The 22,961-nt window shown below is 38.0% G+C and overlaps 1 protein-coding gene across 2 annotated transcripts in view; it reads left to right on the forward strand.

The window, feature by feature from the left end:
* The window catches only part of PCNX2 (pecanex 2), a 281,662-nt gene that overhangs the window by 86,962 nt on the left and 171,739 nt on the right, over positions 1 to 22,961 (forward strand). For both annotated transcript variants that reach the window (XR_011538712.1, XM_008527506.2), the window contains exons 14-15: positions 959 to 1,069; positions 2,177 to 2,268. Coding sequence is in view for 1 of the 2 variants with exons in the window: in XM_008527506.2 (XP_008525728.2) it covers positions 959 to 1,069; positions 2,177 to 2,268 (203 nt within the window). In the remaining variant the exon portion in view is untranslated. The remainder of the gene's footprint in view (positions 1 to 958; positions 1,070 to 2,176; positions 2,269 to 22,961) is intronic.

Consider the following 22,961-nt stretch of genomic DNA (forward strand, 5'->3'; position numbering starts at 1 on the left):
AAGTTTACCAGTATCGAACTTCAGTGACATTCTACCCAATAAACTGAGACAGGAAGGAAGACAGGTATATTATAGCAGTACTAATGGGAGTTCCTGCGTTTCTATGAAACCCAGCTTAAATAGAACTGGGAAAGGATGAGAGGGAAGTTGCTGGAACTCTACTGTGTTTTATTTCTTCCAACAAATGATTTCTGTGAAACATTGAATTACAGCATCTGGATGTTTTATCCAGTTGCACTGTTATGATTTTGAGAGGTAGTGTTCCTCCCCTCAGGCAAGGCCACCTTCATCTCCCAGGTGATCTGCTCCACCTGAGGACTGGCCCTTCGGTGACCCCCCCCCCCCCGCAGGGTGTAGAGTTTCTTGGTTAATCAGCACCCTCCCTCCCTCCTCTATGAGAGTCTGCAGTCCTGACTGAACTCGAATCTCAGTCAGCCTTTCAGTGTGGCAGACTCTCAGTGACTCAAGTGCTTAAGGGCGCAGAAGCGCAGATCCAGGAGCCCCTTTGGCTCCAATTTTTGCTCCCCCTATCCTGCAGGAAGAGATCCCGTAACTCCTGTTCTGGGGTTTTGCATGTTCCTGTCATTTTCCCAGGCCTCTTTCTCCTCCCACCCCCCCCCCCCTCCCAATCTCCCCTAAATCCGAGCCTGCTCTTGCAAACTGAAGCCCAGTCTGGGCTCTAACTCGCCATCTCAGTCTCTGCTCAGTCTGGGCCTGCAATCCTTTCCACGGCGGGCCTCTTCCTCGGGAGTAGCTCCTGGTTACTTCCACAGGGGTACATTTTCGGCTCAGCGTCCAGTCTCTCCTCCTGGTGGGGGCGTGAGAGGAGTCCAGTGTTGCCTCCAGGATTCCTGGGGTCGGGGACGGGCTGGTGGGAAGGGGAGGGAGGCGGGATTGCCACGGGGACCTCAAGACAGTTCTTGCACACTTACTGTCCATTCTGTCTGTTCCCTTTCAGTATTTTTGTATTGCTTCCCTGCAATTTCCCTCCTCGGGCTCTTCCCGCAGATCAACACTTTCTGCATTTATCTTTTGGAACAAATCGACATGCTGTTTTTTGGAGGTTCTGGTAAGTCGTTTACCTTCTACGCTTCCTCTAAAGGAGTCTGAAGTTCAGACAGGGGCTGACGACCCTCGGGGATGGAATGAGAGCCTGGAGAGTTAGGTTTTCTGTGTCCTCAGCATGGGAACTACTTCAGTTTGGGTCAGTCAGGTGGATGGTGGGCCCATCTGGATTCATTCAGGCAAACTGAAAGTTTGGTAGAGACACAAGCAAAGAAAAGAGAAGAGTAGAATTCTCTGAGCTTTGGAATAGGTTTGGGGCCCTTCTAACTTTTCTTTGGAAAAGCAGTTTGTGTGTGTGACTGTGAGGGAGTGGATATAGGTGTGTGCGTTTGTGTATTTGAGCTCATACACGTATGAGTTAGTCTGTGAGTGTGTGAATGTGAGCCTGAGAATGTGACATGTGAGTGTGTGTTGTGTGTGTGCCTATACAGACAGTGACCCGTGTCCTCACATTTGATATCGCGCTTTAGATTCAGACCAAGGTGGGTAAAACCTCATCTAACACGTGGAGACTTTACACAGATTGCTTAACTTTAAAGCTTACTCTTCTCTAGATGGAAGTGAACACGCTGATCTCATGGGGTTGCTGTAAAGATTAAATGGAATCATGTACACAAAGCGCTAGACCATAGTGGCTGATCGGTTACTGTTACTACCTCATTACACACACACACACACTCTCACATATACACACAGGCACTTGCTTGTCCTATCTATCTATCAATCTCTCTATCATCTATCTATCTATCTCTATCCCTCTCCTTTCCTCTGTGGAAATTGCTCTTCATGATCTTTATCTTGGCCAACAGCTTTCCCCTGTGAGCAAGGCGGTCTTCCCACCTCCACACTGCACGTTCACACCGTGTTCTTCTAAGCATGTTGTCAAAGTCCTTTCTAAATACTTTCCTCGGGGATTTTTGGTAAATGGTCAGTCTTTTTCTTGTACAAAGAGTCACCCAGTGGTTTTTGATTGATCCCGTACATTTATTCTTTGCCCTTTGGGCAGGCATTTTGTATTTGAAAGCTACAACCCTCTCTTCAGTTTCTTACAACATTTGTTGATTGTGTGACTGGTCAATGGAGAAGGGAACTGTTGGTGTTTGTGTTCCAGCTGTTTCTGGGATGACGTCGGCCATTTACAGTGTGGCCCGGAGTGCCGCGGCTGCCGCCCTGCTCCACGTGTTCTGCTTCAGCGCAGTGAAGGTAGGTGGGAGGACCCAGGCCCTTCACTGTTCTTCTCGCACTCATTCAATCAACTAAGGTTTTAAGTAAACAAAGATTTTCTCCAGTTACAAGAGAAATGGGATCTGAGCACATTAGGAGTAGCAGGGCCTGGCAGGGAAGGGCTCAGTGGGGTTAGAAGACACATTAAGATACCTGATGTGCCCTGGAACACAAAGCCCACCTGGTCTGACCCCCCCCTCTACAGGTGTCTTTCTGGCATGGTCAGTAAATGACACTGGGAGGGGCTTCTGCTTAAGTACGATGGTCAACAGGGCTCGTGTGTATACCTTCACTTCCTTCTGAAATACCACTCAGAAGATGGTAAAGGGATAAAATTGCATAAAGCCATATGGACAGAGAACGGGAGAGGACATGACAGCAACAAAATTTTAGAATCTGAAAAACAGATGGACTGTAGTCTATAGACTTATCCAGAAGTAGAAAGCTGAAAGCTAGGCTGGCAGCAAGGGAAGCCTAAGATGATGAAAAAACAAGACAGGCGTTAACTTTAGGAAAGGAAAAAGTTGTATCAGAAAAGAAATGTTACTGTTGTACATGCATGGCTCAGCTGTGAGTCATATTTTTTGTTTATAATGATCTGAATAATAGTCATATCTATAATGGAAGAATGGGGGAGCTGAAGTGTGTATATGTGTGTGTGTGAGAGCATTGGGGAGATCTTAATCCTGTCTTCCATATTAGAAAGTCAGCAAATACTATCTAAAATTTAAAAAAAAATCAAGAAATAACAAGATAAGCATGTTGTCTGGAAGCATGGAGGTTAGTAGGTGAAGAGGAAACAGCTCAAAGGCATTGCCTTTAGGAAGCAGGAACAGGGGCAAAGAGATGATGTGGGCAGGGGACCGCTGCTGTGCATGCTCAGTGTTGTGCAACTACAGAGACGCCATAAATTCTGAAAACAAGAATATACGCAGTGTTGTCAGAGGCATCTTCAATCGGTGAAAAAGCTAATTAATTCATATTATACAGATTTCCTAGCCTTATGGACACTCTGCATTTAATGTTTTAAACCGAAGGTATCTCTTTGATAAAATAAAAATTAAATGTAAAAGAGTAAATAAAAATAATGTATGTTCTGAAGGGTTTTTAATATATGTCATATGACATTTCTTACTAACTTTTTAAAAATATTAACATAAAATCTTCCATTCAACTCATCAGTTTAGTGACAGAAAAATAATTGTTTATCCCCCTTTGTGGAAGGGAAGGAATGCAATGTTATCTGCCAGTGCGTCACAGTTGAATTTATCTGTGGTATTCATTGGCATCATTCCCTCCCTCTCCCTCCCTATCTTTCATATAGATATTTTCTTTCAGATAACAAAAGGTGGAGGGGGAAGGAGCGGAAGTTTCCTTTCTCTAATACACAAAGGTATTTATGTGCTTGTGGTGGCTCTGTCTGTTACCACGCTTGTCCTATCATATAGAACAACAGTTAGATAATTAATCAGTGTTTCTGGTGTTCTTTTTTCAAAATGCGTTCCTTTATTCTGCCACAGGACCCCAGGTACTTCATTCAGAGAGAGTACTTGGACAGGTATTTTCTGAGTCCTTGGCCTTCTGAGGACCTCCTTCTACTGCCTTTTGGTAAAACAGCTGCCTATAAAGTTTGGGGGTCACCAGCTTTTACTTGCAGGACATTTTGTATATTTCTCTGTTGTGTTCCAGTGTGTGTTTACATATTTATTTTTCTTAAAATCTGGTTTATCGAGATGTAATTTATATACCGCAAAATTCAGCTTTTTAATATATAGTTTGGTAAGTTTCGGTAAGTGTCTATAGTCACGTAACTAAGACCACAATCAAGTTTTAGAACATTTCCTCCAACTCAAACTTCCTTTATATCCCTGTCATCAGTCTCTTCTCCCAACTCCATCCTTTCGCAACCACTGATCTGATTTCTCTGCTTATAACTTTAAAAAAAATCAACTTCATACAGTAAAATTCGCTAGTTTTGAATGTACAATTAGATGAGTTTTGACAAATCTAAAGGCCAAATAATTGCCATCACAATCATGATATAGAATAATTCCATCACCCCCAAAAGTTTTCCTCATGCTTTTTTGCAGTCATTTCTCTCCCATGCCCAGGTTCCTGCAGCCACTGATCTACTTTTTATTGTTATAGTTTTGCCTTTTCTAGAGTTTCATAGGAGTGGACTTGTATGGTATGTAGCTTTTCTTTCACTTAGTATGATGCTTTAAGGTCCAACCATGTCGTTGCGTGTATCAGTAGTTTGTTTCTTTTTTTTTCAGAGCTAGTGTTTCTGTGGCTATTTCCAGTTCTTGAAAATTATATAAATTTATTATATAGAATAAAACTTCTATAAACATTTGTGTACAGATATTAGTGTGAATATATGTTTTTATTTATCTTGAGTAAATACCTAGAAGGAGGATTGCTGGATCAAATGGTAAGTCTATATTTAACTTTATAAGAAACTGCCAAACTGTTGTCCAAAGTGTCTGTACCACTTTCTACCCTCCCTATAATCTTTGAGGTTTCTAAGTGTTCTAAATTCTTTCTAGCACTTAGTATTGTCAGTTTTTAAAAATAGTAGCAATTCTAGTTACATACTAGTATCTGATTGGGGTTTTAATTTGCATTTCTCTGACAACAAAAAACACAGTTTGAAGAGACAGCAAAAATCAGAACTAGACCTAGACGTGGCAGGGATGTTGGAATTATCAGACTAGGAATTTAAAACAACCGTGGTTAATATGCTAAGGCCTCTAATGGATAAAATGGACAGCATGCAAGAACAAATGGACAATGTAAACAGAGAGATGGAAATGCAAAGAAAGAACCAAAAAGAAATTCTGGAGATCAAAAACACAGTAGCAGAAATGAAGAATGCTTTTGATGGGTTCATTTGTAGATTCAACACAGCTAAGGAAAGAATTTCTGTCCTTAAGATTGTGTCAATAGAAATTTCCAAAATGGAAAAGCAAAGAGAAAAAAGACTGAGAAAAAAATAGAATATCTAAGAGTTGTGAGACAACTGCAAGTGGTATAACATATATGTAATGGATATCAGGGAAAAAAGAGAGAATGGAGCAGAAAAAATATGTGAAGCAGTTAACAACTGAGAATTTCTCCAAATTAATACAAGGCACCAAACCACAGATCCAGAAAGCTCGGAGAAAACCAAGCAGGATAAATGTGAAAAAAAATGCACCTATGCATATCATATTCAAACAGCTGAAAATCAAAGAAAAAGGGAAAATTTTGAAAGAAACCAGAGGGAAAAACCTCTTTACCTATAGAGGAGCAAAGATAGAAATTACATCTGACTTCTCAGAAACTGCTATGGACTGAGTTGTCTCTCCCCAAAGTTTGTATGTTGACATCATAATTCCCAGTGTGATGATATTTGGAGATGGGGCCTTTGGGAGATAATTAGTTTTATATGAGGTCATGAGGGTGGCACCCTCATGATGGAATAAATGCTCTTATAAGAAGAACAAGAGACACCAGAGCCTTTGATCTCTCTGCCACGTGAAGGCACAGAGAGGAGGTAGGCATTGACAAGTCAGGAAGAGAGCCCTTCCCAGCACCTCACGATGCTGGCACCCTAAACTCTGACTTCCAGCCTCCACAACTGTGAGAAATAAAATTCTGTTGTTTAAGCCACCCAGTCTATTGCATTTTGTTATGTTATGGCAGCCTGAGCTGAGTAAGACAGAAAGTATGCAAGCAGGATGAGAGTGGAGTAAAATAGTTAAAAGTATTGAGAGGAAAAAAAATAAACCTGCCAACCTAGAATTTTTTACCCTGCAACATTATGCTTCAAAAGTGAAAGATAAGAAAAGACTTCCTCAGACAAATAAAAATTGAGGGGATTTGTTGCCAGTAGACATACCTTGCAAGAAATGTTAAAGAAGTTCTTGAGAGATAAAGAAAATGATATAGGTCAGACACTCAGAACTACGTAGAGAAGGGAAGAACACTGGAGAAGGAATAAGTGAAGATTAAATAAAAACATATTTTTCCTCTTCTTGATTGATCTAGCATAACAGTTTATTCAAAATAATAATAGCAACCATGTATTTGACTATATATGCTGAAAATATGTCTATGTATTTATGTCTATATATTTATGTATTGTGTTTATACTTATATTTGTATGTATGTATATAAAATGACAGCAATGATATAAAGGATCAGAGGGAGGAATTAAGAATATTTAGTTATTATAAGGTGCTTGTGCTACCCATGAAGTGGTATGGTATTATTTGAAAGAGGACTTGGATTAATTGTAAATGTATATTGCACTTTCTAGGGCAATCACTACAAAAAGTTTAAGAAGAAAAGAAATACAACTCATATGTTAAGAAAGGAGAGAAAATGAAATCATTAAGTCAATTCACAAAAGGAAGAACAAGAGTAGAAGACAAAAATAGGAACAAAGAACAGGGCAATAAGTATAACACAGTAATAAATACAGTAGATATTAATCCAACTATATCAGTAATCACTGGATACATCAATGGTCTAAATACACCAATTGAAAGGCAGAAATTGTCAAAGGGGATCAAAGAACAAGACCCAGCTGTATATAGTCTATGAGAAACCCTCTTTAAACATACAGATACGTATATCTGAAAAGTAAATGAATGGACAAAGATATACCATGTAACACCACTCAAAAGAAAGTGAGAATAACTATATTATAATTTCAGACAGAGCAGACTTCAGGGCAAGGGAAGTTATCAGGGATAAAGAGGAGCATTACATAATATTAAAAGGATCACTTTTCCAAGAAGACATAACAATCCTTAATGTGTATGCACCTAACAACAAAATCTGTAAAGGGGAAACTGATAAATCTGCAAGGAGAAATAGATGAATTTACTATCATAGTTGGACACTTCAACACCTCTCTGTCAGAAATGGACAGACCCAGCAGGCATAAAATCAGTAGGACATAGTTGAATCAAAAGCACTGCTAATCAACTGGATATATTGACATCTGTAGACTACTTCATCCAACAACAGCAGAATACACATTCTTCTCAAGCTCACGTGGAATATTCACCAGGATAGACAACATTCTGGGCCAAAAAACACATCGTAACAAATTTAAAAGACTAGAAAGCTTACCATGTCTGCTCTCAGACCACAATGGAATTAAACTAGAAATCAATAACAAAAAGATAACTGGAAATCCCAAAATACATGGAGATTAGACAACACACTTCTAAATAACATGAGTCAAAGAAGAAATATAAAGGTAAATTTAAAAGTGTTTTGAACTAAAAATAGAAAGGAAAATACAGCTTATCAAGATGAGTGAGATTCAGCAAAATTAGTGCCTAGTGGGAAAATATAGCTTGGAATGCATATATTAGAAAAGAAGAAAGATCTAAAATGAAAAATCTAAGCTTCCACCTTAAGAAACTGGAAAAAGAAGAGAAAATTCCAAAGTAAACAGAAGAAAATACATAATAAAAATTAGAGCAGGAATTAATGAAATTGAGAACAGGAAATCAGCAGAGAGAATCAACGAAACCAAAAGCTGGTTCTTTGAAAAAGATCGAGAAAATTGATAATCCTCTACCCAGGCTAACTAAGAAAAAAAAGAATACACAAATTACGAATTTCAGAAGTGAAAGAGGGAACATCACTATAGATCCCATGGATATTAAAAGGATAATAAAGGAATATTGTATGCCCACTCTGTGCCCACAATTTTGATAAACTAGATGAAATGGAATTCCTTGAAAGACATAATCTGCTGAAAACTCACACAGGAGGAGATAGACTATCTGAATAGGCCTCTATCTATTAAAGAAATTGAGTCAATAGTTAATAACCTTCCAAAACAGACAGCACCAGGCTCAGATGGGTTCACTGGTGAATTCTACCAAAGATTTAGGGAAGAAATTGTACCCGTTCTCTACAATCTCTTTCAGAAGATAGAGGTAGAGGAAATACTTCCTAACTCATTCTTTGAGGCCAGCATTACCCTATCACTAAAACCAGACAAAGACATTACAAGAAGAAGAAAAAAACTATGGACCAATATTTCTCATGAATAGATGTAAAAATCTTCAACAAAATATTAGTCAGTCACACCCAACAATATATAAAAAATTATACACCAGGACCAAGTGGGGTTTATTCTAGATATGCAAGGCTTGTTCAATATTCAAATATCAGTTAATGTAATCCATCACATCAACAGACTCAAGAAGAAAAATCACATGATCAATATCAACAGATACAGAAGAAGCACTTGGAAAAATCCAATACCCGTTTAAGTTAAAAACTCTCAGCAAACTAGAAATGGAGGGGAACTTACTCAAATTGATAAAGAACCTCTACAAAAAATCTACAGCTAACGTCACACTTCATGGTGAGAAACTGGAAACTTTCCCACTAAAATCAGGAACAAGGCAAAGAAGTCCTCTCCCACCTCTCCTTTTCAACATCACACTGGAAATCCTAGCTAATGCAGTAAGACAAGATAAGGAAATAAAAGGTACATTGATTGGGAAGGAAGAAATAAAACTGTCTTTGTTCACAGATGACATGATTATCTATGTAGAAAATTCGTAAGAATTGACCAAAACAAAAACAAAACCTCCTGGAACTAAGTGATTTTAGCAATGATATAGACTAGCAAGGTTAATATACAAAAGTCAATCACTTTTCTATATACCAGCAATGAACAAGTTGAATTTGAAATTAAAAACAATACCATTTGCATTGGCACCCCCCAAAAAGAAATACTTAGATATAAATCTAACAAAATACAAGACTATATGAGGAAAACTACAAAACTCTGATGAACAAAATCAATGAACTAGACTCTCCATGGAGAGATATTCCATGTTCATGGATCGGAAGACTCAGTATTGTCACGTCACTTCTTCCCAACTTAATCCGTAGATTCAAGGCAATCTCAGTCAAATACCCAGCAAGTTAATTTGTGGATAGTGAAAAGCTAATTCTGAAATTTATATGGAGAGGCAGAAGTCCCAAAATAGCCACCATAATATTGAAGGAGAACAAAATTGAAAGACTGACACTACCCAACTTCAAGGCTTACCATCAAGTCACAATAAGCAAGACAGTGTGGTATTGGCAAAAGGATAGACAGATAAATCAATGGAACAGAATAGAGAGCCTGGAAATAGACCCACATAAATATGGTTGACTGATCTTTAACAAGGGAGCAAAGGCAATACAATGAAGTAAAGATAGTCTTTTCAACAATTGGTGCTGGAACATCTGGGCATTCACATGTGAAAAATAAATCTATACACAGACCTTACACCTTGCACATGAATTACCTTAGAATGCATAATAGGCTTAAAAGTAAAACACAAAATTATAAAGGTCCCAGAAGATAACATAGAAAATCTAGATGACCTTGGGTATGATGATGACTTCTTAGATACAACACCAAGGGCATAATCCATGAAAGGAAGAACTGATAAACTGAATTTCATTAAAATCAAAAACTCCTGCTTTTGAAAGACACTGTCAAGAGAATGAGAAAAAAAGCCACAGACTTGGAGAAAACATTTTCAAAAAGCCTATCAGATAAAGTATTGTTACCCAAAATATATAAATAACTCTTAAAACTCAACAATAAGAAAGACAGCTTGACTAAAAAATGGACGGAAACCTGAACAGACACTTCATCAATGAAGATATACAGATGGCAAGTAAGCATATAAAAATATGCTCAACATCAGATGTCATTAGGGAATTGCAAATTAAAATGACAATAATATACCACTACACACCTACTAGAATGGTCAAAATCTGGAACACTGACAACACCAAATGCTGATGAGGATGTGGAGCAAGAGAAACTCTCATTCATTGCTGGTGATGGTACAGCCATTTTGTAAGACAGTTTGGCAGTGTCTTACAAAGTTAACACACTCTTACCCTACAACACAGCACTTGTGCTCCTTGGTACTTACCCAAGAGTTGAAAACTTAAGTCCACACAAAAACCTGCCCTGCATCCAAATGTTTATAGCAGCTCTAATAATAATTGCCAACATTTGGGAACAATCAAGATGTCCTACAGTAGGTAAGTGGATAAATAAACTGTGGTACATTCAGACAAGGGAATATTATTCAGCATCCCCCACCATCCAAAAAAAAGAGATATGAAGCCATGAAAAGACCTGGAGGAATCTTAAATGCCTGCTACTAAGTGAAAGAAACTATTCCGAAAAGGCTACATCTTGTAAGATTCCAACTACATGACATTCTGGAAAAGGCAAAACCATGAAGACAATAAAAGGATCAGTGGTTCCCAGCAATTAGTAGGGAGGGAGAGATGAATAGACAGAGCTCAGTGAAAATACTGTGTTAGGGCAGTGAAACTACTCTATATGATACTATAATGATAGATACCTCTCATTAGCATTTGTCAAAACTCATAGGATGTACAACACCAAGAGTGAACCATAGTGTAAGCTGTGGACTTCTGGTGATAAGGATTTGTCAATTTAGGTGCGTCAGTTGTAACAAATGTACCACTCTGGTGCAAGATTTTAATAGTGGAGGAGAAGTGTGTATGTGGGTGCAGGGGGTATGTGATAGCTCTCTCTACATTCTGCTCAATTTTTCTGTGAAACTAACATTTTGCTGTGAAACTCTAAGAAATAAAAGTCTATTAAAAATAATTATCCAGACAAGTGTGTGTCTATTTCTGGACTGTATTTTATTCAATTGTTCTATATGTCTGTTATTTTGATCATTGTACCTTTACAATAAGCCTTGAAATCAAATCGTGTGAGTGTTCCAATATTATTCTTCTTTTTCAAAACCTTTCAGCTATTATAGAACTTATTTCTTTCAATATAAGTTTTAGAATGTATTTGTCAATTCCTACAGCAAAAACCTGCAGAAATTTTGATTGAAATTATGTTGAATTTATAGATCAATTTGGAGAGAACTGACATCATAGCAATATTGAATCTTCTGATCGATGACCATGGTGTTGCTTCATTAATTTGAGTCTTTGTTAATTTCTCTCAGAAATATTTTGAGTTTTTCAGCCTACAATTACTGTACATATTTTTCACATTTATTACTATTTCATGTGTTTTATGCTACTGTAAGTAGTGTTGTATAATTTGTTTCCAATTTTTCATTGATAGTATATACAATTAATTTCTGTATATTTTGGCATGTACTTTGCAACTAGTAAGTTGCTAAATCTACTTGTTAGGTCTAGTGCTTTTTTTGGTAGCTTCTTTGAGATTTTCTACATATATAGTCATGTTGCCTGTGAATAAAGACAGTTTTATTTCTTTCTCCAATCTGTATGTCTTTTGTTGCTTTTTCTTGCCTTACTGCACTGGCTGAAATCTCCAGAGCAGTGTGACTAGAACTGCTCACATCAGACATTCTTGCCTTGTTCCCAATCTTAGGGGAAAAGCATTCAGTCTTTCACTATTAAGTGTAATGTTAGTTGCAGGATCTTTTTAGATACCATGTATCAGACTAAGTGATTTCCCTTAGATTCCTACTTTGCTGGGAGTTTTTATTGTTAATGGATGTTAAATTTTGCCATATGCTTTTTCTGCATCTATTGAGAAGATCACAATGATTTCTTTTAGTCTGTTGATGGGGAGAATTACATTGGTTGACTTGAATGTTGAATCAATCTTGCATTTGAGAAATGAAGCCCAGTTGTTCATAATATATTATCCTTTTTACAGTGCTCAATTTTATTTACTAACATTTTATTGATCTATAATCATGAGATTTTTAGTTTTCTAGTTTTCTTTCCTGGCAATGCTTTGTCTTGTTTTGTCATAGGGTAATGGCCTCATAAAATGAGTTGGAAAGTGTTTCCTTTTCTTCTGTGTTCTAAAAGAGTTTATATAGAATTAGTATTAGTTATTTCATGTGTGTTTGGTAGAATTCATAAGTTGAAGCCATCTGGGCCTGGAGTTTTCTTTGTGGGAAGGTTTTAAACTATGGATTCAGTAAATATAGTTATTCATGTTATCTACTGTTGAAATAGCTATATCCTTCAAGGAATTTGTCCATGACCTCTATATTTTCTAATTATTGGCATAAATTTATTAATACTTTTTATTATCCTTTTAATGTCTATAGTGTTTGTAGTGATGTCTCCTCTTTTATTCCTAACGTTGGTAATTTGTGCCTTTTTTTTTTCAGTCTGGCTAGAGGTTTATTATTAATCCTTTTGAATTCTTTATATAATAATATTTGATTTTATTGTTTTTATGTTTATTTTCATTGTTGCCTACTCTTATCTTTGATATTTCCTTCTTCTTGCTCACTTTGGATATAATTTACTCCTTTTTCCTGATTTCTTAAGATGCAACATACACTGTTTTATACTCTTGTTAAATAATCAATTATCTAATAAAGAGATTCAAAATAAGGATAAAATCTGTTTTATTTTACCCTTATTTTTACAATTTTTATTAATGTTCATTACTTTGTGTAGATCCAACTTTGTATTTGGTATCATAACTCCTTCTGTCTGAAGAGCTTGCTAACAAATCTTACAGTGCAAGTCTGCTGGTAGTGAATTATTCTGGCTTTTGTATGAAACATTCTTTATTTTGCCTTCATTTTCTGAAGCTATATTTACTGGTGTAGAATTCTGGGTTAACAGCTTCACTTTTTCCCTTTCGGTACTTTAAATATGTTGTCCCATTTTCTTTTGTATTGTATATTTTCTGACCAAAGTCTGCCGTTATTCTGATATTTGTTCCTCTGTTATAAATGTTTATTGTTTCTCTGGCTACCTGCAAGATTTTTCTCTTTGTCTTTGGTTTTCAGCAATTTGACAGTGATGTGATTAAGAGTATGGTGTTTATCTTTCGTTTTACTTAGATTTTCTGATTTTCTGAGCTCTTTTATTCTGTTCTTGTTTTTGTTCTTCTTTTTTGGCTGAGGAAGATTAGCCCTGAGCTAACATCTGTGCCAGTCTTCCTCCACTTTATATGTAGGTCACTGCCACAGCATGGCTGATGAGTGGTATGGGTCTGTGCCTAGGATCTGAACCCGTGAATCTGGGCCACTGAAGTGGAACATGCTGAATTTAACCACTACACCTTGGGGCTGGCCGCTGTTTTTTTATTATTAATTTTTCCAAATCCTTGGCCATTATCTCTTCGAATATGTCTTCTGTCTTGTTCAGTTTTTCTTCTCTTTGTGGGCCTCCCAATTATACATATGTTAGATGTTTAATATTGTTCCACACCTTTCAGATGCTATATTCTTTTTTCTACTCTTTATTTCTTTGGGTTTTCTTTTGAATAATTTTTATCAACCCATCTTGAAGTTCGCTAATTCTTTCCTCTGCTGCATCTAGTCTCTTACATCATGTATTTTTATTCCTAGCATTTCCATTTCTCTTTTGAAATTGCCCATCTGTTATGAATATTGTCCACCAATTCTTAGATCCTTTAATATATTAATTATAATTATTTTAAAGTTGAGATTTTATAAATTATCTGGCTTTATCTTATAGTCAAAAGGTGAGCCATACTCTTGTGGATTTCTACACCTGAAGTGGAGGCATTGCTCATCAATATTTAGTTTTGAGGAGAACAAGAATGAGACCAACTTGAATTTTTCCTGAATTCTTGTAGAATTCTGTCTTATCTTCTAAAAAAAATAGAGGCAATAGACTATGACTAGACTTGGTTCTCTTTCTTTAAGTTTTCTGGAAAATCATGCCCATTCTCATTTTTCATACTGAAGACTCTTACAAATAGGAAGCATTTCCCCCTCTTATTTTTTGATTAATGACATTATTGATTTTGTTTACATGATCTGTTTTTAATTTTTTCACAGATTTTTGTTTCTGATTGTCTTTGATGTCTCTCATTCTTTTTTTCATGGTTTTCCTTTCTTTATGTTTGTCTTTTGTGTTGTGGTATAGTTTCCAGAATTTCTCCTTGTGATAACAACAGCATATATTTGTTGGGAAGTTATCATGTATTAGGAACTGTACTAGTTATTTTACATGTTTTATATGATTTATTCCACACAGCATTCCTGTGAGACAAGTCCTATTGTTATCCTAATCTTACAGTTATAAGTTTCTTTCTACATTGATCACTGTTTGGTTTTCTGCTCAATTGAAGTTTGAAACATGGCATTCATATTGTTCTCCCTTCATAATTGCTTGTTTACCTTTAAAGTGTTAATGTACTTTTGAATCTTTTGAAGGCGATCTTTCCTAAACATTTTCTTTTTGAAGTCAATATGTTTTAGAAAGCATTTTTAAGTAGTGTCTAGAGAAATATCTCATTTTAAGGGTGCTTATTGTTTGTCTTATATTTTCTCTCATCTTCACAGGGTTTTCTTTGACAGCCTATTGTTGTCTCTATTCACTCCACAGAGTTGTTTTGTTTTTGGCCTCTGTAATGTTTAAAATTAGTTCATAGCCAACATTTAAAATCAGGCCATTTGATATGAAAGTATGTTTCTTCTACTTCCATTAAATAACGTAAAGCTCTGGCAACACTGGGCCCACATTCCCACTTGGTAACAATCTGCTGAAACTGAATAGTGAGTCAGAGCTCCCCACACTCATAGATCTCATCATGCCCTGTCGTCTCTCATACCTGGCCCACATAATTGTATGTATGGCGTCGGTCTGCTCAGGTGAACATTAGGTTTTACGAATTGAGCTTCTGTCAGAAAACTTTAAGGCTCCCTGACCAAGTCTTTCCAGAGGTACCTCAGGTCAAAAATACGGAAAGAAAAGAAAACAAAACAAAAGCATGTTCCAGTGTCATGCTACCAGTTCAGATGTAATTTTGCCCTGGGAAAATGTCTCATTGATGGGGTTTTAGGTAGTTATATCAGGAAGCTTCATCACAGTCAGTGGCTATGAATGGAGTAGCTGGGGCAGTGGTTGTCTCTATTTCACCCTCTTTGCTCCAATATTTCCATCCGTGAACTGACCAAGTAAAACCTGCTGCCTCCAAGACAGTGGGAGTTTCCAGATACTTCCAGTCCACAGATATGCAAGTCCAACTGTTGTGTTTTCTGCCAACCCCAAGGCCTGCCTCAACTCCAGCCCTCCCGCCTCTGATTTAGGTGATGTCAGCAGGGATGTAGCGAGACCTTTCCCTGCTTACTTCTTCCATACACTACTCTCTCTCTCAAATGGAGAGCGGGAATTGGGGTCGTGTGTCAGATCTCAAAACATTCTTTCAGTCTCATCTCATCTGTAAGAGAAGATCTGACTTAAATTCCTCAGAGCCTGTGGCTTGTGCACAAGTACCTTTTCTGGTTTCTAGAGTGGATTTATGCTCTTCTGTTTTTGAGTATCTTATTGGACATTATTGAGAGGGGGGAAAGCTAGTTCCCTGTGTTAGTGCCCTTTTGACCAAGACTCCACACTTCTTCACTCTTTACAACCCAGAATAGCAAACGGCATTTGATATAAATATTCTTTTCTTTGGAAATGGGAGCGTGCAAGCTCTCTGTAACTGATACAGGGGCTGAAAAGGTCACATTCGCTGATAGTCAACATACATTTATTTGTATAGAACTTACTCTGCCAAGTACTCCAGAGATGTGAGAGGAGAAAAAGTCAGTTCTTTCTCCTCAGGAGTTTAACATTCATCAAAGGTGATGATATGCTGTGGATGATCAGAAAAGAGAAAATCAGTCATAGAAGGTGGTTGTTCAGCTCAGCCTTCAAACGTTTTGTCGTTGGGCCGAGAACTTTGCCATAAAGCATTCAGTCAGGCCTGTGAAACACTTTTGTCGGAGTTAGAAATGAATGACTACGGCAGATGGAGGAGGTGGTAAGAAAATTAACCTACTAAAATGGTGAATGAGAGAGAAGATTGGATATCTGAGCAGGATGCATCAAAGTTATGGACAATTTTGAATGCAAGGCTAAAAATGTGTTTTTGATCCAGTGGGCATGTTGTGCATCATGAGAATAGTGGTTACATGAAGGGAACTTATAGAAAAAAGAAGTCATCAGTTTTAAGATGTTGAGTGCCGTGGATGAGCTGATGGCCCCAGTGGTGATGGAAGCAAAGGCATTTAAAAAGTTCCAGCAATTGACTTCCCAAATCACTGCATGAGTGGTCAGACCAAAAACCTCATTCTTGCTTCTCCATCAGCTGAATTCTCCATGCTATCTCTTTGTTAAATCACACCTGCTTACTCTAAATCTTTGACTTATGGCCAACCTTTGTCTCACACCTCATGCTTTGGAGCAGGTAAGACTCATTTGATAGTGGAAAATAATTCATTGATAATAGAATCATGGTTAAATCTATGGGAGACAGAATATTCTTCCATCCTCAGGATGCTTTCCACAGAGGAACAGCTCATGGGACTTAGATTAATTTCTAAAGGAGAAGTTGTATGCTCTGAAAAACACATTTCATTAGACACGTGCTAAAGGCTCATTATTACTGGCTCAAATATTATCAAAAGTAATGTACACTCCTGGGATTATTAAATGACTTTTTCTTAAAAGATTCTTAGAGGGTTTTAGAAACTATTGAAGAATCTGGTATTCAAATAGACAAGTTTTCTGGGTTTTTACCTACTTGTGAGACAGGTGTTATCATTTCTTTACTTCCCCAAGTCCGACACTTTCCTCATATCAGACATTACTAATTGATCACAGCAGTTTTTCTCACTGAGATCAATAGGACCTCAGGGTGCCTACACAGTACTACAGGCAGCCAGTACCAACTGATCAGAGCTATTTACTATTCTGGGTTGCGACTTGTTTATTTCTATTTTCCTTTCTGTTTATGGCATGCTGCAGGCATAAGCAACTGTTGGATCAGAGTAAATAGATTCCATTTTGAAAGCACACTGCTAACTCTGTGATGGGTGTGAACATTTCAAAGGCCCTGGGGTTTACTTGGGTGTTGAAACAGGCTTCTTCCCAGCTGGAACTGGGGTACTTTGGAAAGGTTTATTTCATCTCAGAGAGGTATTGACTTCCCTTGCTCAGCATGGAACAAGCATCACTTGTGATAAATAGCATGGTCTGTTGTTACAGGTTCTTAAAGTTCTATCTATATTTTGAAACATCTTTTGGTAAAAATAGAGCAATTTACATTTCTCCCTTCTCATTTGTGAGTCCTGAGATCTCTAGTGGTCACAGATTGACGCTCCACTTCAAAATGAAGCACCTATTAAATGCGGTGAATTGAATGAATGTGGTGAGCAAATCCGCAAGGGGGTCCTGAGGGAAAAAGAGAAGCTCACCCATCTTCATCCTAACACACTTACCCAGAGCTGTGATTCCACTTCCTGTTTAACAATGCTTTTGTTTATGCCTTTTGTGCTTACTCTTTGCATTGCTGGAATTGATTTTTCCCTTTTATCTTCTGCTGCCCCGTGATGGATGGATGGGCCCTTATGAACAATTTCAGCACGTCAGCTGCTTTGCTAGAGATGTATTTCTCTCTATGGGTCTTGATGTGTGTTTACATCTTTGATTTTTATTATTCTCACTTGATAGAAGCAAATTGAGGGACTAGGAGTTAACTTTGCTGTCTGGAATATTTATTAGGGGAAAAAATTTTGATTTCTCTTTTAATTTCATATTCCCTTTGACTCATCCAAGATGGTAGCAACTAACATATAAATGGACTCCCTCATTGACTTAAATATTTGACAGTGCTATACAGAATCAACCAGAATATTTGCTCCCAGGAGAAATGGCTTAGTAGTTAATTAGCTGGGGTTTGTATATGTCTGGATAAACCATGATTTCTATTTTTTATTATTCCTAACAAAGAGATTCTGTTTTATTGATGGCAAGGGAAACCAGAGGTTGAGGTACATTACTATAATTTAACGTTTCCCAGGCGTCATTAACAACTGCTTGTGGGAGAGTGCTTCCCATGTTCTTCTAGACTGCAGCTAAAACAATGGCATTTCCTCTGCATTGAAGATTTCAAATATAATTGTAGATATAAAACAAACTCATAATTCTAGAGTAGTTTTAGTACTGAAATGGATCTTAGATATCCCTTAGTCCAATCCCTTCATTTTTATTATTTAAATGAGGAAATGGGGGTCCAGATAGTAAGTGACTTACTCAGCATCACACATCCCAGACCCCAGATCTTGAGTCTTTTCAGTCTGGACTTGTGTGCCATCCTCTCTAACACATTTCAAGTGTAAATATATTTTCTAGTCAAATGAACAATTCAAGGCATATAAGATACCTTGAAGATCTATGGTACTTTAATTTTCAAAATAATTTCCCAAATGTTTTCTCATTTGCCTTTTATTATAGCTCCGTGTAATACATAAGGAAGATAATAGCATTTCTATATTCGAATGGCGAATGTGAAGCCCAGTGCTTAAGTTATTTGCCTAAGGGCACGTGGCTGATTCACATTGCTTTTCTCAGCTGTAAAATGGATTAGTAATACCTACCTCATGTGAATGTTCAGAAGTAAATGAAATTAAATTGGTAATGTATCTAAAGTGCTTAGCTCAAGGTGACTCTTTAAATGGGGTGTAGACAGAATTCTAAAATTGCCCCAAGACTCCTGCCCCCTGGTGTGCCCATGCTCTCCAATTTCTCCCCTTGAGTGTGGGCAGGACCTGTGAGTATGATGGGATGGTGCTCCTGTGATTAGGTTACATTATCGGCAAAGTTGAAGGGATTTTCCAGATGTAATTAAGGTCCCTAATCAGTTGACTAAATTAATCAAAAGGGAGATAATCTGGATGGGTCTGACATAATCAGACAAGCTCTTTAAAAGAGGGTCTAGCGGTCAGAGGGGAAGCAGCAGTGAGACTCTCCCCTGCTGGCTTTGAAGAAGTAAATGGCCATGTTGTGAACTGCCTTTGGAGAGGGGCACCTGTCAAGGACCTCTTAGAGCTAGTGTGGACCCCAGCAGATCGCCAGCAAGAAAATGGGACTTCAGTCCTACTGCTGCAAGGAACTGAATTCTGCCAACCACAAGTGAGCTTGGAAGAGGACCCCGAGTTGCAGGTAAGATCACAGCCCTGGCCAACACCGTGATCTCAACCTGGTGAGACCCTGAGCAGAGGAGCCAGCCACACCATGCCCAGACTCCTGACCCATAGACGCTGTGAGATCATACATTTGTGTCCTTTAGGCCACTGAGTTTGTGGTAATTTGTTACACTACAATAGAAAACTAATACAAATGGTAACTATTATTAGCATAAATAGTTAACGGTGAACATGATGGTGATAATGTTAATAGTAGTAAGTTTGAAAAGACAATCCCAGTTTTGATTTGCTTTTATTATACTAGACTTCAGATTGTATTTTATGGCTAGAATTATGTCACTTCCAGGGAGTGGAATTACTAGTTTTTAGTTATCTGAACAACTAGTAAAGGCATTCTTGCTAGTGGGGAAGGAGGGGGAAATGGATGTTATGTATATGGCTAGCACTTTCTGTCACACTTCCCTTCCTAGAAAGATAAAGAAGGGTAATCGATCTGCAAACCCAGTTAAGGCTGAATTGTCATCATCCATTACAAGCTTGGGTTGGATAGCTTTGACAGTGTCCCGTGATACTTATTGGGGAAAAAAACAGGAAGAATAATGATAGCTCAGTTCAAAATGGAATTGCAATTGTCAAGTGGAGTAAGATCTGGACTCAGGTTTTGGTCCTAAGCAGAGTATGAAAGGTTCAAATCCAGGAAATGTCACGAAGTCAATATCGCAGGTTGCAGTGATGTCCAGTTTGGAGTGACAGATTGGGACAGAGGCCCATGGGTGGCAAAGAAAATTCTGGGCCTGGAGTCTGAGCAATGCTGATCGTAGTAGAGATGGAAGACTGTGCTTGTCCAGCAGGAGTTTATCTTTCTCTCTTCCAAAATCTCGTGGACAATATTGTCCTTTTGGTGTTCACTCAGTACTTTTTTCTGTATGTAATCAGCTCTGTGTGGAAAATACGGATCCTCACCGTAATAGCAAGTAAAGTAAAAGCCTGTTTTCTCATGTTTAAAATGAGCAATACTTACCTTTAAGGGGTGCTATGAACTAAATGCGATAACTTGTGTGAAGTGGCCGGTCAAGTCATTGCTCAGTACACAGGAGCCATTATTGTGGTGGTGGTGTTTATGCAACACTTTCCATCCCTCCCGGTTTGACCGGGAGCTCCTCAAAGTCATAGACTCTGGTTATAAATACTTGTTTCCATATCCCATAAGAAGTCCAGTGTCTGTTACATGAAAGGTGTTCTCTAAACTTTTGGATTGAATAAATACAGGTAACTGAGAAGAAGGCTATGAGAAGGAAAGTAAATGTCAGTATTTCCCCAAAAGTACACATATTTGTGTGCGTATGTATTTGTCTATGTTCATATAGATAGGTTAGGATGAATGGGACCTTGTCAGTCTGTCTTGTAGGCTAATGATCTCATTTTTTCCCCAGTCGCTATTCCTAAAAGTAAAATATTTTCTTGAATCATAAACATACGATGTTTTTTGCCAAAATGAAAAAGAAGGTGAAATAAGAAAAATCTACTTTTAGTAAAGAGTGAAGTCTGATTTGTCATTTTTGTTAATATGATCATTCATTTATTTATTGAGCACTTGTGATTACCCACTCTGAATTAGACTCAGTGCTGGGCCCTGGGGTGGCCCCCCAGGGTTTTCCTGGTCTGTGAGGAATGTCAGCAAGGACTCTACAGATGAGCATTGGGTGCTGGCGGAACCCGGCCTGTGGCCGGTGCACCCTCATGAGTGCTGGTCACATGATGACCTGTGACACCCGGGGTTGTGCAGTATGAATAGAGTGCACAGTACAAGGACTGGGGGACGTGTCTGACCTTGCTTGGTTTCCAGAACTTTAGGTGCACAGACCTCCTTTTACTTAAAGATGAGATTCAGGTCAAAAATAGACCTAGAAATAGAACTTATATCAGAGTCACAGCAATATGGTCTAGTTCTTATTTTAGGGTGTATCAAAACCTGGATCTCAGAAATGCCCCTGTGTTTAATGGGCTTAGAAGAATCCATTGCTTTTTCCTTAAGAAGAAAGTATGTGAACCTGATGTAAAGGGCAGAGCAAAGTTAGAATTTGGTCTGTTTGCATTCACTTTATAACCAAACCCTCACTTAGTCTGCCCCATAAATTCCATCGTAGAGATGTCTAAAATTTCTAAGAACAAAGGTGCTGAAGCTAAGATCCTCTTCAGAGAGTACTTTTATATAAAGCTGAGCTTCTCTATGCATTTTCATCAAAAGAATTCCCAAATGCGTATGAAATCTACCACAGGATTGTAGGACTATTAGACAGTTTTATTTCCACCTCGTAAAAATATTTCAAAACCTGTGGGATTTTCATGGAGCTGGCATCAATACATATCATTCCCAATTCAGGGGCCCATGAGACGCATCTCAAAGCAATTAGGGATGTTAATTTTGAAGCAAATTGTCACATGGTATGCACTTCATTATCAGTGGGTGATAGATTACTTAAAACCTTATCACCCTCCAAAGTCTTTATATGTATATATACACACACATACACGCATACATATATATATACAAATATATATGTATGCATTTGTGCGTCCACGTGCATGTGTGTATAAGTATAATAAATAAATAATATATAAATATATAATAAAATTCAAGATTAATACATATATGTTTAAAATATAAAAGTTTATTTTAAAAAATCCCCTAGAAATGTCAGTCAGTACTTCGCCTCTTCCATTCTGCTCCTCTTGGTAGAAATGAAACTGAGCGCTGAATTAAATCTTTCGGCTGAAATACACAGCGCGTTTGATCATTTTCTTTGACGAATCCCTCTTCAGGTCAGTTGTCTTCCTCTTCCTCAAATGTCAATATTTCCTTCTCTATCCCCAAATAAAAATTAAAATAAAAATATCCTCAAAGGCGTTTTTTTTTCTTCTTACCGTATTCCTGACTCAACAAGCTCAAGTCCTTCTAGAAGTTTGGCCCCTAGATGCTCCTGATGCTGTAGAAAGCCCCATCCCTCTCAGTGTTGTTCTTGCCCAGGATTCCCGCTATGCAGGGCAGAGCTGCCCGGAGGGGGCAGGGGAGCTAAGCCTGGGCCCCTGGGGGCGATGCTGGCGGGTGATTCACACTGAACAGCCTGGAGAGTCATCAGGAAGTTAAGGAGACAGGATACGAAAATGGGGCAAAGGCAGTTTATCTGTTAGCTTTCCCCCACTCCCAAATTTTAATTCTGTAAAATAATTTTGGAAAGCTCCTTCTTGTACTCAGTTTGCTTAGTTGGGTGTAGGCGTGTGTGGGGGGTGGGCATAAATTGTGGAGCTGTTAAAACAGTAGGATGTTTCTATGCAATAAAAGTGTAAGAAGAAAAGCCTTCAGCAAGCTCGTCTTCCTCCCTTCTCTTTCAGGCAAGCTTGTATCTTAACTCTCCAAGGAAAATATCTATGCTTTAAAATAATTTGGGAGAAAGAAGTGCTAATGTTTCCCTAATTGTAACTTTGTCGAATCACCAATGTTCGGAAGTTCTTCCTTAAATTACATTCCAATGCCGTTGCTGATGCTGAAGCATATTTATTTTTGTTTGATCTTCAGAATCGATGGCACCAAGCTGCCTCTCTTCTCAGTCTAGAAAATTCTGCAGTGATAAACAATAAAGGTCATTTCCCTTCCATGTATTTTCTCCAAGCTTAACCACTTCCCACTTTTATCTATTCCTG

Source organism: Equus przewalskii, chromosome 1 (assembly GCF_037783145.1).
Source record: "Equus przewalskii isolate Varuska chromosome 1, EquPr2, whole genome shotgun sequence".
NCBI lineage: Eukaryota > Metazoa > Chordata > Mammalia > Perissodactyla > Equidae > Equus > Equus przewalskii.